Here is a 16,280-nt window from a genome sequence, read left to right on the forward strand (position 1 = left end):
GGTTGAAGGTTATGTGGGCTATGCTGGTCTGTTGTTTTCCTTTGTCCCGAAGCAGTTTTTATTTTTCAGTTGTGGAGACAAGGATCAAACAGATGTTGAGCTCACTCTAAGTGGAAATTCAGATCAGCCAGGCCACGGCATCTGCTCTAGGGACGTCACTGAATCAATCTGAGGGCAGCTGAGGTTAACTTAGTTTGCCTGGCTTCCCATATGTGGTGGTTTTAAACTATGTTAGCAAATTATCTGACATTCCTCCCTTTAAAATGTAGAACTGAATTCTTCTCCCCTTGAATGTGGGCCAGACTTAATGATTTGCTTCCAATGATTAGAAAATGGTAGAAGCAATAGTTTCTGACTTCTGAGATTAGGACATAAAGGGTTTTGTGGCTTTCCCTTTGAAATCCCCCTCTTTTGGGGAAAGCCAGCTGCCTTGTTAGGCAGACACTTAAGCAGCCTATGGAGAGGCCTGAGCCCCCTGCTAAGAACCAGAACCAACTTTTCATCCATGTAAGCAACCTTGGAAGTGGATTCACCAGCCCCATCCTCTGAAGGCTGAAGCCCTGACCAACATCTTGACTCAACCTTATGAGAGACCCCAAGCCAGAAATGCCCAGTTAAGCGGCTCCTGAATTTCTGAACAATAAAAGATAATAAATGTTTATTATTGTTTTGAACTACTAACTTTTGGGGTAACTTGTTACATAGCACTGGAAAATTAATACACTGTAGAATCCAAGCCACTGATCTCTTTGGTGCGTATGTGTGTAGGATTATCCTGTTTTCTTGGTGGATTGGTCCTTTTATCATTATGTAGTGTCCCTCTCTTTCCTGGTAATTTCTTTACTCTGAAGTTGACTTTATCTGATATTTACAGAGCTTCTTCTACTTCCTTTCGGCTAATGTTTGCGTAGTATACTTTCTGTCATCCTTTTACTCTCAGCACACATACATTGTATTAAAGTGAGTTACTTATAGACTGCATATAGTTGGATCATCTTTTAAATCCACTCTGCCAATCTCTGTCTTTTAACTGATGTATTTAGATCACTAACATTTGATGTAATTATATATATATTATGGTTTAAACCTGTCATTTTATTTCTTGGTTTCTGTTATGTTTTCCATTTTTGCTTTCCTTTTTTTCCTGCTTTTCTGTGGGTTTCTTGAACATTTTTAGGACTCCATTTTGTTTCATCTAAAGCACTTTTGAGTGTATCTATTTGTATAGCCTTTTTTTTTTTTTTTTAAATGGAGGTACTGGGGATTGAACCCAGGACCTTGTGCATGCTAAGCATGAGCTCTACCACTGAACTGTACCCTCCCCACCTCTCCTTTATTTTTGAAGGATATTTTTCCTGGATATAGAGTTCTGGGCTGACAATTCTTTTCATTTAGCACTTGAAGAATTGTGTCAACACCTTCTGCCCTCCATGGCTTCTGATGAGAAATTTGTCATTCTAATTGTTTTTCTTCCATAGTAATGCATTGTTGCTCTCTGACTGCTTGTAAGTACTCAGAAATTTGACCATGATGTGTATGAACATGGATTATTTTGGGTTTATCCTGTTTGGGTTTTGTTTAGCTTTCTGTTTTGCCAAATTTGAGAAATTTTCAGTCATTATATCTTTGAAGACTTTTTCAGCCCCACTCTCTTTCTTCTTTTCTTTTAAGACTCCTTTTTTCCTTTCATATCGAGGACAACGGATTTGGAGGAGACACTAATGTTAGAACATTTAGTATAATCCCACATGTATCTGAGGCTCTGTTCACTTTTTTCTCTCTGTAGTTCAGATTGGGTGATTCTTCTTGTTCTACCTTCACCTTCATGGATTCTCTGCTCTGTTCTCTGAATTCTGCTGTTGAGCCCATTCACTGAGTTTTTAAAAATTTTAGTTACTATATTTTTTACTTCTAAAATTTCCAGTTGTTCTTCTTTATATGTTTTCATTTTCTGAGATGTTCTATTTCTTCATTTGTTTCACATGTTCATAATTGCTTACTGAAATCTGTTTATGATGGTTTCTTTAAAATCTTTGTCAGATAATTCTAACATCTGTGTCATCTTGATGTTAGCATCTGTTGATTATCTTTTGTTATTCAGTTTGAGATCTTCCTGGTTCTTGGTATGATGAGTGATTTTTCAGTTGAAGCCTGGACATTTGAGATATTACATTATGAAGCTCTGGATCGTATTTAAATCCTGTGTTTAAGCAGGACTCCACCAACACCACTCTAGTAGCTGAAGGGGGTTGCTGCCTGGTTACTTCCAGGTGGAAGTCCAGATTATTATTATTATTGGCCTCCTTTGACACCTGGGGCTGGGCCGGAGCTCCTTGTTACTACTGAGCAGAGCTGGGAGTTCAGGCTCCCACCACGGATGGGAGTTCAGGCTCACATCATCCTGGCTGGAAGGGATACCTTGTAACTGCCAGCTGGTGGTGAAAGTTTAGATTCCCCATGCAGCCTCCACTGATACCATGGGGAGAGGGAGGGTTCATTACTGCCCAGTAGGGATGAAAGTCTCTGCTCCCCACTTGGCCTTCTTCAGCACCTTGGTGGAAGCATTGTGGGCACCATGTTACAGCCTGGCATGGAGGAAAGCTAGGCTTCCCCACTTGGCTTTTGCTGCTGGGGTGGAACTAGGGCTGCTCTTTTGCTTGTGGTGTTTGGCTGGAATAGGGTTGTTATTGTCTACAAGTTTTCCGCCTTGCCAGGCTGTCCTTTTCCTGGTCCTTCGGCTAGAGAGAGCAAACTTTTCTTGAATTGTTTTTGTCTGTGTCTGTTGGCATTTTGGGGCTGCCAGCTTCTCCATTATCCAGTCTGGATACATAAGGCAAAAAGGAAATCTGGAACCCAATGCCCTGTCATTCTTTGGCCCTGAGGTCCTTAGCCAGTCTGCCTTCTTCTCTCCACCATTCCGAGTTTCTAATTTTTGCTTTACATACACTATCCAGGGTTTAGGGTGTACTTAGTGGGAAGAAGATGGAGAAGTATGTCCACTCCATCTTCCTGGAAGTAGAATTCTTCAGATCTCTCTGAAGGAAGCAAGCATTTTGGGTAGTTTTCTAACACATCAGGTTTCTGACAAAGCTGAGGGACACACCTGGTTAATTCTATGATTAAAGCAAATATCCCTAACTCATGGGCATTAGAGGTTCTTCTGCCAACATCACAGCCTGCCTTGTGTCATTACTAATGTGGACATTAATGATGTCTTCTCTGATTCATATTTGCTTACCATCCTCCTCTCAGAGCTCAGCATGGTGTCTGGCACAAAAGATGTTCATGCTTTAATAATAGCAATGACTACTATTTATTGATTGCATACTATATGCTGGGCACGTAAATAAATATTTTGAATTTGTCAGAACAAGTCTGCAAAGGAGATATTATTATTATTCCTACTTTAACAAATGAGGGATGGGAGGCTTGGGGAGGTTAAGGGAAGGAAAGCAGCCTGAGGGGGATTCAAAAGCCAGCCAAAGCCACCCAGATATGGTAGAGGTGTGAATGCAGGCCTGCCCCAGTTCACTGCTGTTGCTTTTTATACCTTAACATCCTCCTTTGATTGTCTACAACACCTATGCTGAGGTCAACCAGCTGCCTGAGTGGGCCAGAGACTGGGGTTCCCATACCGTCACTTCTAAAAAATGATATAGTCTGGGGATGCTATCTGCAGTTGAAGACTTTACTGCCAGAAGAGGAAATCATACAGTAGACAAAGAGGTGTATTCTAGAATGTCTAGTAATTCTAGAGAGGCAATTACAATTTAAGAGTGCAGGTTCTGGAGCCAGAATTCCACTTAACTCACTGTGTGACCTTGGGCAAATTACTAGACTGCTCTGTGTCTCAGTTTGCTCATCAGGAAAATGGAGGCAATAACGACAGCACCTACATCACCGGGTGACTATGAGGATGAAATGAATTGTTACACATATAGCACCCAGAACAGTTCCTGGCATAACGGGAGCGCTCAGCAAATGCTGGTGATAGGTAAAAAAAGAAAGAATAGTAAAAGATGAGTAAGACACAGCTCTGCACACAAGAGCATCTAGGCAAGTGAGGGGCAGCGCCTTGGGGATCAGAGAGGCAGTAACTAACTCAGTCTGAATGCAGGGAGGGGCAATGGGGACTTGCCTGCAGAGGGGACACGTGGCCTGAGTGTCACAGGGTGTATTAGGAAGTGGCCAGGTGGGCTGGCAGCGGCATTGCTGGGGTGAAGACCCAGAGGCTGGAGAGCCCGAGACTTGAGTCTGGGATAGGGAGTCTTGTAAGAGGGAAGAGGAAAGAGGGAGGCCTGGCGGGAAGAGATCACTGTCTGTCAGGGAGCCCTGCTCCAATGAGAGAGACAAGAGTCTTTTCAACATCTCAGGCCTTGGCCACTTCCCACTCCCACCCAGAGCAGGAACTCAGCCCCGCAGGCCAGGAGGAGACGTCAGACTTCTCTGGCCAGCTGAATGGCCCTCAGGGATTTTCATGGTCCCTAAGACTTCCAGCCAGCTGGAGATCTCATTTCCATAAGCATCAAGGTTGCTCTTTTTCCACTGTTAATAAAAGATGTGTTCAGGTGACACCTGAGTGGGGGTGAGGTTCTGTCAGAGTGACAGATGGAAGGAGGAAGAACCCAGCCCTGGGGGATCAGGAAGAAGAGACTCAGGAAAAGAGAGGTGGGAAGGCAGACAGCCCACTGCCTGCAGCTGTCCTTACTGCCCAAACTGCAGCCACCAGCCACAGGTGATGATTTAAATTGAAATAAATTAAAATAAAACAAATATTCCATCTCTCAGTTGCACTGACCACTTGCCAAGTGCTCACTAGCTACATGTGACTGGCGGCTGCGCTATTAGTGCAGATTTAGAACGCTTCCATCATCAGAGAAAGTTTTGCTGGTCAGCGCTGGCCTGGAGGGCACTGCACGGAGCCATTTCTTCCTGCAGCAGAGTTGGAGAAAACGCAAACATTTGCAGGGCAGTGGAGTAAGGTCTGTTTACCAGGCTCCTTGCCAGGGTCTGCACTGTGTTTGCGCAGCCGGCATCTCTGCTGGGCCTCTTGTGCACAAACAGTGAGGCTGAATGTCAAAATATGGCAGCCAAACTGTTCTATGTGATAAAGGGCGAGGCGTTTGACTTGAGCAATGAGGCAACTCAGGTGTGGAGGAGCCAGGGAAAATGGCTTTATCCAGAAGGAAGGAGGAAGGGGGTGTCACCCCAAACTTGTGGTAGAAAGACTGAGGTGGGACTTGGAGGAAGTTGGTAGCGTTGGATGGGACTTTTTAAGTAAAAACTTCCTGCCCTTCTCTCCAAAGTACAGCAGGGACGTGAGCTATAAAATGCTTGGTGTGCCGGCCTGTCTTACGGAAACCAGGGAAGCGGCTGAGTTGAAAATAGGAGTTGGGGCGAGGGTACGGGGCCAGACGGTACTCATGCAGCATCACTGCAAGCTTGGCCCCACGTAGGTATTTGAGACACAAGCGTAGCTAAGACAGACCCTCTCCCTGCTCTCCACGCTGCACGTGAGTGTGTGACACATGGAGAGACTGTGGTGCTTGAAGAACACGAGAGGTCTGAACTTGTTGAGGTGGGGGTCACAGAAAGCCCCCCCCGAAGGAGGCATCTCTGCTGGGTTATGAGGGAGGCACAGAAGCCACCAGATGAGGTAGAACTTGGGACAGAAGAGCTGGCCAGGCAGTGAGGGGTGGGGCGTTGCCAGAGGGCCAAGATCCTTGTCGCTGGCCAACAGGCCTGGCTCTATGGGCACCCCTCTCAGCGCTGTGCTGTGTCGGGGACGGGGTGGGGGACCAAAGCAGGGCGGGAGGGTGAATCCCGCTTCTTGTCAAGCCCTCTTGGGGTGGAGAGGAGGAAGGGACTCCCATGCCCATCAGCGGAGCTGAGCCTTCTGAACGTGGAGAGGCCCTGGCAGACCACACCCGCTCACCTGAGCTCCGCCAGCTTCCTCGCCATGGGCCAGGGCTTGCTCCGCATGGTGGCAATGAGCTTCTTCTTGTCTTCCACCTGCTCCAGAATCCGGGCCAGTTCCTCCTCAGACAGAGACTCCCCACAAGAGGCACTGGAGGCTGAGGAGGAAGACCTGGAGCAGAGGCAGGGAGGAGCAGAGGAAAGTGAGGAGGAGGCAAGGGTCCTCAGGTGTTCTGTGGGATGCGAGGAGCCCACAGCAAGACAGGTGGGCCATGCTCCCCACGCTCCCGGCTCTGACCACCTGCACAGGCCTGCCCTGCTCAACTCCCACCTCCTGGCAGAGGAGGCCACCACTCTGTCCTGCAGCCCAAGGCACCGCCAGGGCTGCCTCCCCAATCTCCATTTCTCTGGTCCTCCCAACACAACACACCCCAGTGCAGGGCTGCCTGATGGAAATAAATATGAGCCATGTATTTTAATTTAAAAAATTCTAGTAGCCATATTAAAATGATAAAAGGATGTGGGTAAAATTAATTTTAAAATACATTTCATTAAAATTTTTTTTGTTCTTGAAAATAGAAAGCAAAAATCCTCAACTTGTAAATCATGCAATTAAAGCTGATTACTTATAAATATGAAGTTTGGATCACTGTACAGACTGTTAAATTTGATTTCTTATTACCTATTGTTAAATAAACAATGTGAAACAGACAAAAATTTGTGTGTGTGTTTTTTTGGAGGGAGGGGCAAGTAATTAGGTTTATTTATTTTTATTCATTTATTTTAATGGAGGGAGGTATTGGGGATTGAATCCAGGACCTCATGCATGCTAAGCACACGCTCTACAACTGAGCTGTACTCTCCCTACCAATAATACATTCCATTTAACCCAATATATTTAAAATTATAATTTCAACATGTAGTCAATGTAAAAATTACTAACGAGATATTTTACATTCTTTCTGTACTGTCTTAAAAATCCGACGTTCGACTTGTCCTCACAGCAGATGTCATCAGACGTGAAATTTTCACCGAACATATTTAATCTGTATTTAGATTTCATAATATATGTAGTTGAAAGAGTAGATTCACATACCCACATTGTTTTAGACATGCTTAAGTTTCCTGATAAATGAGTCAAGTAACAGAGTATCATTTTCCTTGGACTTTCGCATTCTGTATTGACAAAATTAGTTTTTTTTTTTTTTTAAGAAGAAATGCTTTGGCTTGAAAGTTAAATCATTTTCAGAACTACATTTGTCTGTTCAAGTTAAGTAAATTCACTAGCTCTTGGGTTAAGTCAGTGGTATTAACACTGAATTAAAATTAAATTGAATTAGAAATTCAGTTCCACAATGGAAAAGAATCTGAAAATATATGTATATATATTTGTGTGTATGTGTATAACTGAATCACTTTGCTGTACCCCTGAAACTGATGTGGTAAGTCAACTACACTTCACTAAAAAATAAAAATAAATAAAAAGAAAAGAAATTCAGTTCCTCAGTTACACCAGCCACATTTCAAGTGCCCAGCATGTGGCTAGTGGCTAGTGTACTGGACAACACAGCTGCAGAGAACGCCCAGCTGGACGGTGTGATGACCCTCGCCATCTCACAGACAAGAGTGTGTACTCAGATGCTGCAAAATCCAAGTTCTTGTTTGTGCTGCTCACAGCCTCCTTCACTCAAAAACAGTGACTCTCAGCTGAGTTGGCAGCAGCTGATGGGTGGTGAGGGAAGAGCTGGAGAAGGGTTCTGCCTGGGAAGTCTTTAACTTGGCAAGTTTCCTACATGGAAATATCAGGATGTGGGCTTTGGTTATCGCAGGTTTTACAGACCAGTTTGCAGCAGCCTCTGTGAGATTTAGCTTCTCATTAACTCCTGAGAAGCAAAGGAGAGATCATAGGAGGGAAGTGAAGAGGAGGGGGCCTTAGCCCTTGAGCGCTGGAAAGCCTGGAGCACAGGGACTTTTTGTCTTATCTCCTGCACACCCTAGGAGATCTGCCTTTGAGTCTGCATAGTCTTCCTTCCCATTGCTTGTCCTAACTCCACCTGTGCTTCCAAGCCTTATTGAAATGCTTTCCTTCTCTGTGGAGGAACCCTGATGCCCCATCCCCCAACAACACACACTCATCAAATCCTTTCTCATTTACACACTGCGTTCTGCTTTGTCTTATGACAGCTGATGCCCTGTTCTATTTCCCCTGCTAGACTGTCAGCATAAGGGGAACAGGACTGGGCATTCTTCATCTTTCTCTGTCCTGCCAGGGCACTCAGCTGAAAATGACACAAAGGCCATTTTGTATCTGGCATCCAGACACCTGTGGTCTGTTTTGGATGGGATAGCCTCCCTCTAAAATTCAGGATACTCCAGGACCCATCAGTGATGCATTCAAGTTCTCCTTCAGTTGCTAAGGACACCGCACATCCTTTACCCTGTTAGCTCATGTCCAAGGACAACCAGATAGTAGACAAAGGCCCTAACTGGGCCAGGGGTGGCTGGCATGGGTGACGGAAGAAACCAGTGGCTCCTTCTGAGGGCCTCAATTTCCTCTCTGTGAAGTTAGAGAAGTCTGGTGGGACACCTGAATGAGGATGCAGGCAAAGAAAGTCTGTTAGAACCCAGTGGGAGGAGCACCAACTCTTCAGCACAATCCTGGTTTCAAAACTCTTCAACTGTTTCAAATTGTTTCCAACTGTTTCAAAAGCCTCCCTGCCTATTATCAATAGGGATTCTTAAAACAGCCTGAGAAGTGAGTGAAGTGAAAAAGGGAGGCAAAGAGAGGGAGATGTCCCATCAAAATTAGTAGCAAAAAATGAAATTAAAATCCCAACTGATTCCATAAACTGGCTCTGTCCACCACCCGTGTGAGAATGCTAATGGAACAAAGGAAACACAGCAAATAAATCAAACCCCCAAATCTTAGAATTTCAGAGCTGGTGGAACTCTTGAAGGTCTTCTAGAGCAAAGCCACATTTCACAGAAGAGGACACAGATCAGAGTGGGAAATCGTGATGATTTCTGAATTCATTTTGTTAATTTCTCTCTGCTCTCAACAAGAGCTACTGGTGTGTCAGCAGCTGAAATTCAGGATGACTGGGATCTTGTCCCATCCTGCTGCCATGTCACCTCCCCACTCGGAGCCCCTGCTTGCACCTACACTATAGGAGGGGTTTGAGTTGGCAGTGCCAGTGGCCACTCCCCTGGGGATGGCTGTGATCCTCATCCCGGTTCCTTGCAGACCAGACGCAGAGAGCTGGGCTGGAGCAAAGGCAGGGGCAAAGAGAGGCAGGAGGAGACAGCAGGGGCCATCCCTTCACTAGGGAGAGGACATCTAGCTGAGATCAAGGAAGGGAGCAAGGCTGAGGGTAGAGGGAGAGGGCAGACTGAAACGCGCCTGAATCCGGGTCACAACACACCTGTGTTTCTTCAGCTGCTTCCACATCGCTTCATTTTCCTTCTTTGGGGGTGCTCTCTGCTCCCTGAGGGAAGCCGTCCTATCCCTCTTCCTCCTCCCTTCGCTGGTCCTCTCTGCTGCGCTTCGCCGCTCCCGCTCCCCCAGCTGCTCTTGGCGTCCCCTGCGCTCTGCCTGTTTCCTCCGGGGAGACCCCGGCCTCGGGCTGCCCCCAGCCCGCTCCTTCTGGCCAGGCTGGGCTCCACACCTGCCCGGTGCATCCTCGGCTTTGTAAGTCTGCTTCCTCGAGGGTCTCTTCCTGGACCTGTCACCTGCAGGGGCAGGGAATGAACAGTCCTGGCTGCGCAGGCCTTGACTCCAGGAAAACACCACCCCCCTACCCTCTGCTATGAGAAATCAGGTGTCCAGGATGCTTCCTGGAGCTTATTGGTTCCAAAGGCCACTTCTTTCAGACACAGCCTCTGGTATGGATCAAAGTTGTCTCCTTCCTCTGACCGGCTGGCACTCTCACACTCTCCCGTAAACCTCGGGTAGAGACCTAGGCATCTGCTTTCCTCTTCTTGGGGGTGCAGTCCCTTGGGGTCAGAGCAGAGTTGTCTCCTGATCCTCAGGGCCAAGGCCAAGCACAGGCCTCTGTTTGGTAAGGCTGGACCCCTGAGACAGGAAGGGCCCTGGCTGGCTCTGTTCCCCTCACTCCCCGCCTGGGCATAAGGGAAAGGACAGGAGGTGAGTGCAGCAGAGTCAGTTCCCGTCCTGGCCCTCAGCGCTGCCTGAACGTTGTTGTTGTTTTAAATCATGACTTCACAGCATTGACAAATGGCCTGGCTGAGCAGAATCTACTCTACAGCATGAAATTTCCCCAAGAGCTTGCCCAACCGCTAGTTTAAGCACAACTATCCTATACAGGCATTTATAAATTAAATGTAGGAAAAATTGTAACCAGGTTCTGGTATTAATAACCAACCTTTGCACCACTTACTAGCTGGGTGTCTTTGAGCAAGTCACTTAACCTCCCTGAGTCTCAGTTCATCTCCTAACATGGGGGTGTTAATGCTCCATTAGCGCGTTAATGAACATGGCAGTGACTGACATTTGAGAACAGATGTCATTTTTTTTTTTTATTGGTTTTGTTTGTTTTGGGGAGGAGGTAACTAAGTTTATATATTTACTTATTTATTTTAACGGAGGTACTGGGGTTTGAATCCAGGACCTTGTGCATGCTAGGCATGCACTTTTACTGCTGAGCTACACCCTCCCCCCAAGAACAGATGCCATTACTCTGACACTCAGTAAGATCTCTTTACTGGTAAAAAGAATACAGGTTTGGAGCTAGGCTGGTCTGCATGAAAATATCAGTTCTATCATCTATTTAACCTGTGACCACAGATAAATTACAACTTTTCTGCACTGTAAAATGGCTCCAGTAGCCCCTATTTCCCTACACAGTTGGGAGGGTTAATTAAAAAACAGGAATAAAGGGTCTGGCTCATAGGGTGTACTCAACAAAGGCCCTAGTAGGTGGGGTTGGACTGGGGCAACTGAGCTGGGGATTCAGAGCCTAGATGTCTCGGGCCAGAGTCCTGTTCTGCTGGTTAATACCTGGGTAACTCTGGGCAGGTTACTTGTTCTCTCTGAATCAGCATCCTTGTGGGTACTCAGGTATGTGCTGTTGGTGGTCTACCCAGACCCCCATTACCTGGCCACTGCATCCGCCCTTAGCAGCTATGGATGCTGGCTTTCACAGCTCACAGCTTCTTCCTTCCCAAGGGAGCCCGTGGTTGATGGAAACCATCTTGCTGGGAAATGCCTGGGAGTTTACATCCTTGCCCTCTCTTCAAGTCAGCCCACAGCCAATTGCTAATTATTATGAGGTACAAAAGCCCAGTCCTCCTGCCTCAAGGCGGAGCAAGTCTGTGGTTCATTTGTGCTCTAGAGCTCCCTGTGGGATCAGGCAGAGGCTAGACTCTGGATGAACACACATCTTTGCTCAGCTCCTTCCCTTGTGTTGTCCTGCTTCCCTCACTCTTTGTCTCCTGAGAGCTGCCCATGATAAACCACATGCACGAGAATCCCCATCACAGCCCCTGCTTCCAGGGAACCCGACCTACTGACAGGCACCTATCTCAAAGTATGGTGGGTAAGTCCAACTGAGACAGTATCTGTGCAAGGGTGATGTAAGCTGGGGCACTCTGGATTGAGCAAACAGGGTTAGCTTTGAGGTTCAATGATAAGATAAACTAGCCAAAATCCCCTCCTTGGATCTCAAGCTAGGATATTGGTAGCATATTCAAACTGACAAGATGCCTGCCTGGCTGACTGAGTTGGCCAAAAACTCAAAGGAGATGCATTTGTCCTTTTATTCACTAACTCATTCACCCGTACAAAACCACTGTTGATCATTGACTGGACACGGCTCAAGGTACAGGGCTAGAGCAGTAAATGACACCAACAAGATCCTTTCCGTCACCAAGTTTTGAGTTAGTGGGAGAGACGGGGGTGTGATCAGTTCTAGGATCCAAGAAGCGCAGTGGTGGGCTTCACCCAGATTTGAGGAAGATATTCTGGAGGTAGAAACATCTAAACTGAGATCTGAAGCTAGAGTGTGGGGGTGTACAGTGAGCAGGTGTCGGGCAGGGTCAGGCAGTGAGTGGGTGGGAAGGACCCCAGAAAAGCTTTTTTGGTTTCCAATTGCTGCCATTACTGCAGGGTCTGATGAGACACAGTGAAGAGTACTGAGTGCTGGTTACAGACTCAAAGATAGGCGATCGCATTATGGCGGGGCAGGTTTCCCTTACCCACCCATGCCCTCACCTCTCCTCCTTCTCACCTCCTATGGGAAGAGGGTTTTTGGTAAGACAGTGCAACAACAAATTATTTAAGTGTAATAATAACTCATCCAAGTTAGGAAGCTGGTCAGTATTAGCCAGGGGAAGATGGGTTTATTCTTCCCCATACTCTGAGAGGCTTTGGCCAGAAACAAATCCATTCTCTCCAAAGACATGGGAGTGAATGTGAGAAAGTGTATATCCCCACAGCTATGACTCCAGGCAGAGCTCTAGGACTGAGCCAGGTTCTCAGAGAGGGCAGAGGAGCAGAGGGCATGGACAAGAAATTAAGGAGAAGGGTCTCTGGGTCATCCAAGACTAGCTCCACATTGATTGAAAGGACTGGATAAGAAAGTCAATATATGTTTGCATCCTCTTCTGAACTCTTGTGTGTCCCTGATCAGCTAAGAAATGATTTCCTTTTTCATAACGAACTGTACCAGGTATTTGTCCAAGCACTGTAGGCATACCTTGGAGGCTCATTTATTTTTTCCAAGCTGTAATTCCTGTTGCAATCTTGTTTCCCAACAGAATAGAATTCATGTGGAATGTGGAGAGCAAGCCAGAATTTGCCCTTCAATCTTCCCCTAAGCCTCTTTTACACAGAAAGCTAGCTGCTTTCTAAGTTTTTCTTTCATAGTCAGTTTTCAACAGACTCCACATAATGCATAATTTAGGAGCTAGGAAGGCAGCTGTCACATTAGGAAGACCTCCAAGACCTGAATGCACTCGCTTACACTAAACAGACCTCCTTGCTTTTATGTATCTGACTCAAGTTAGAAAATTCAGAGGGGAAAAGAGGCTGAAAGGAAAACAGAGAAGCTGGAAGGCCCAGTAGGCCCGGCTTACCAGCCAACTCTTAACGGTTAAGCACACTCACCGAAATACAAGAGAAGGGGGAATTCTGATCCTCCTTTTCAATGAATGGAAGAACAAATTGTAATTATTTTGAGAAACAAACCTTGTATCCTCAGACATTTTTTTCTTCTTGTAGACCATAAGCTGGAGGAATAGGATATCAGGTCCTTCAGAGGCAAATCCAGAGGAGATTTTAAATGGAAATCTTTATGTAATTGGGCTTCAGTTAATGCAATAGATTCCCATTTTTTAAAATTTCATTGCATCCCTTGACCATTTGTGTACCTGAAGTGAAAATTTGGACCCATTTCCTCTTTTTCTATGCGGAAGAGAAAATGGCCAGGGGGGTGGTGGTGGAGTGTATGTGGTGCATTTCAGTAGAGAAATGTTTGTGTTTTAGGCAAAATGACTTCCCATTTCAGTCCTGCTCAAGAACCATTTGCCCACAGGTGACCTCCGCAAGGCTGGCGCCTTCAGCTGGGGCGGAGTGGGGCCAGGTTGGGTGCAGAAGGGACAGCAGCTGGAGGACCACAGGGAAATGGGACATGGAGAACGAGACCTGGGCATCCAAGGGAACTGACCCTTCCCAAGGACGGGTCCTGGTCCAGCCACACTGGGGCACTGAGCACTTTCTCGCACTCGCTCCCATGTCTCTGGACAGACATGAGGACTGGATGGGGAGGCAGGAGGAGTGGGGAGGTGGGATAGTGGCCATGAGGCAGCTCTGGGGGCAGGAAGGAGTGCTCAGATTCCAGTGCTGCTTCCATGGCCTCCCTCCTGCCAGAGGCCAGGCTCCTCTGCACATCTTGCTCTTGGGTCCCCCTGTCCCCACTGTCATGGGGTTGCCTCACCAGAGGCTCAGGCCCTGGCAGTGGGGGAGCAGTGGGTGCAAGAGAGAAGGTACTGGCAGCGGAGGTAGATGGGTTGGATCCTGGGGCCAGTTCCTCCACATACTGTGTGCCAGTATAGGGGGTCAGGACAAGGCCTTTCCCCTCAGAATGAGGCAGGAGGATCTCTTCCAAGCGGCCTTCCCCTCTAAGAAGTCCATCACCTCCTGAGATTTCTGCTTCTCCACCTACAAGCAGGGCCCTGGCTAGGCTGCGAGGAGGAGAAAACAGCACCGTAACCACACGTCTCCTGACCTAAAGCACAGGATGCCCGACCCATGGGTGTGGCTCTCACCCTCCTGAAGGCAGCGGAGGGTCTTCTCTTCCACCTGTGACTTCCACTGGCTCTTCAGCATCTCCAGGGGCTGGTGACCCACTCCGGGTAGCCCTAGCTGGCTCACAGAAGGGCTGTGTCTATGTTCCTGATGGGAAGGTGACCCATCACTGCCAGTACTTTGTGGAGGGTGAGGGTGTGCCCTTGGGAGTCAGGTGGTCTGAGTGTGAGCCTGGCTCCACTGCCCACCCGCTTCCCAGCCCCCCAGCCTGGTGAGTGAGTGTTCACTGCTCCCTGAGGCTCAACTCAGTGTCACTAACTCTGGGCCTCTCCCTTGACACTTGGGGCTGAGGGCAGGCCCTCTCTGAACAGCACTCGCCCCCTCTCCGCAATGAAGGGAGGGAGGGAGGGAGGCAGGAGGATGAAAGACAAGCCTGGGTCGGTGGCTGGACTGCAGGGCGCCCTGGACACCCCACCCCTATCTCACCTGTGCCTGGAGAGCCGCTCCTCGCCCGTCCCCTCACGCCACCTCCTGCTGTAAGAGACGGAACAGGGATGAACGGCTGACCTCTGGTGGGTCCCCTCCCTGCACCACCCTCATAGCACTGCGGGAACCCCTAGCTGGTTACAGAGCCTCAGAGGGAACCCGGCTCCAACTGTTTAACTCAGTGAGCTCCAGATCCCCTCATCCTGACCTTCCTCTGACACCCTGGAGAGTCATGAGGTCAGAACATCTCCACAACCCCAGACAGACAGACAGACAGTCAGACAGAGAAATCTGTGGAGGGGATTGCTAAGGAAAGGTGATGCTGACCAGGACTGCGGGAGGCTGAGGGAGCCCAGCAGGTTCTGGCAGCCTCTGCTCTCAACATTAACACAGACACGAGCGTCTTTTAGTCCCTCTGACAGCCCTGCAAGGGGGCTGTGGCTGCCTTCATCTTGTGGATGACGCAGGGAGACGTTGCACAACCAGACTGAGGTTGCTCACTGAGCAAGTGGCCGACCTTGCTCTCAAACACAGACCCTTGTACCTCAAAAGACCCCATCTGCTTCCCGGTCCTCTGCTGTCCAGAAGCCCTGTGAGTGGACCCTGCAGAGATGAGGGCGGACTCACCTTCCTCCCCTTGGCCCTTTAGCTGGTGGCTCATGGTCAGCAGGGCTCACGAAGCTTGCTCATCCACAGGCACCTTCAGCCTGGGGTGTTTGCTGACCTCATGGTGGCTGGCCTCCTTTCCTGGGCTCCTTGGCTTCTTTGAGATTGAATGTGGAGGTGGGTGAAGTTTGGGAGAGAGGCAGGGATGGAGGCGGTAGGTTCCCAGCCCTTCAATCCGGCTGCACACTCCACCGCTCAGGTTTCCCTGCGAAGGGGCGGTGTGGCCTCACGTTTCAGGCATCACTTACACCCGGAGGGGCCCTGGAGGGGCCAGAAGCTACTGGCTCACCTCCCAGCAACGGTGCCGCTTGCGCTCCAGTCAGAGGAGGTGCGAGGAGCCTCCCGGGGCCCCTCCTTCTGGTTTGAGTCTCTGGTTGGGACAGGCACCAGGAAAGTTCTAGGATGTTTGTGGAAGTTATCACCAGGGCTTCTGTTTAAAATGCAGATTCCCAGGACAACCAGTGGGGGTTTGGATCCATCCCAGTCTGAGTCCTGAGCCCACTCTGATGGACTGTTCCTTCTCCCACCACCAGATCGTTTGCTCGCTTGTTCTTCCCACTGCTGCTCGGCTTCAAAAAAGGCAGATTCGGCTGCTTTGAAAACCATAGCCAGACTTTCAGAGGGACCCTCTGGAAGGTGATCACAGCCCTCAGTGTGCCTGCCGTGTTCTTAACCTGGCGTCCCTGGCATTCCAAGAGCGCTGGATCACATTGTGTGGGTCTGTGAACAGGAATGGGGGAAAACATTACCTTCATTTTCTCCCGGCCTTTAACTGAAATTTAGCATTTCCCTCAAAAGTGTGTGATTTTATTCACAATAGGAGTCATAGATATTTCGATAGCTCATTATTTAACTGTTGGGGATATCTCAAAATATCATTTATGCTCATCACTACTTTGAAATTACTGTAGTTATAGACCTGCAACTTGATCTAATTTTTAGGAAGCAC

The 16,280-nt window shown here is 48.1% G+C and overlaps 1 protein-coding gene across 2 annotated transcripts in view; it reads right to left on the reverse strand.

Annotated features, from left to right (window-relative positions):
• Positions 1 to 15,833, reverse strand: part of TMC2 (transmembrane channel like 2) — a 57,095-nt gene extending 41,262 nt beyond the window's left edge. For both annotated transcript variants that reach the window (XM_006187143.3, XM_032461976.1), the window contains exons 1-4: positions 15,293 to 15,833; positions 14,666 to 14,713; positions 9,339 to 9,645; positions 5,936 to 6,088 (exon numbers count right to left, since the gene is read on the reverse strand). In XM_006187143.3, coding sequence (XP_006187205.2) covers positions 5,936 to 6,088; positions 9,339 to 9,645; positions 14,666 to 14,713; positions 15,293 to 15,326 — 542 coding nt within the window. In that variant the 5' untranslated portion in view covers positions 15,327 to 15,833. The remainder of the gene's footprint in view (positions 1 to 5,935; positions 6,089 to 9,338; positions 9,646 to 14,665; positions 14,714 to 15,292) is intronic.
• Positions 15,834 to 16,280: the final 447 nt, after the last annotated feature.

This window comes from Camelus ferus, chromosome 19 (genome assembly GCF_009834535.1).
Source record: "Camelus ferus isolate YT-003-E chromosome 19, BCGSAC_Cfer_1.0, whole genome shotgun sequence".
NCBI classification, from domain to species: domain Eukaryota; kingdom Metazoa; phylum Chordata; class Mammalia; order Artiodactyla; family Camelidae; genus Camelus; species Camelus ferus.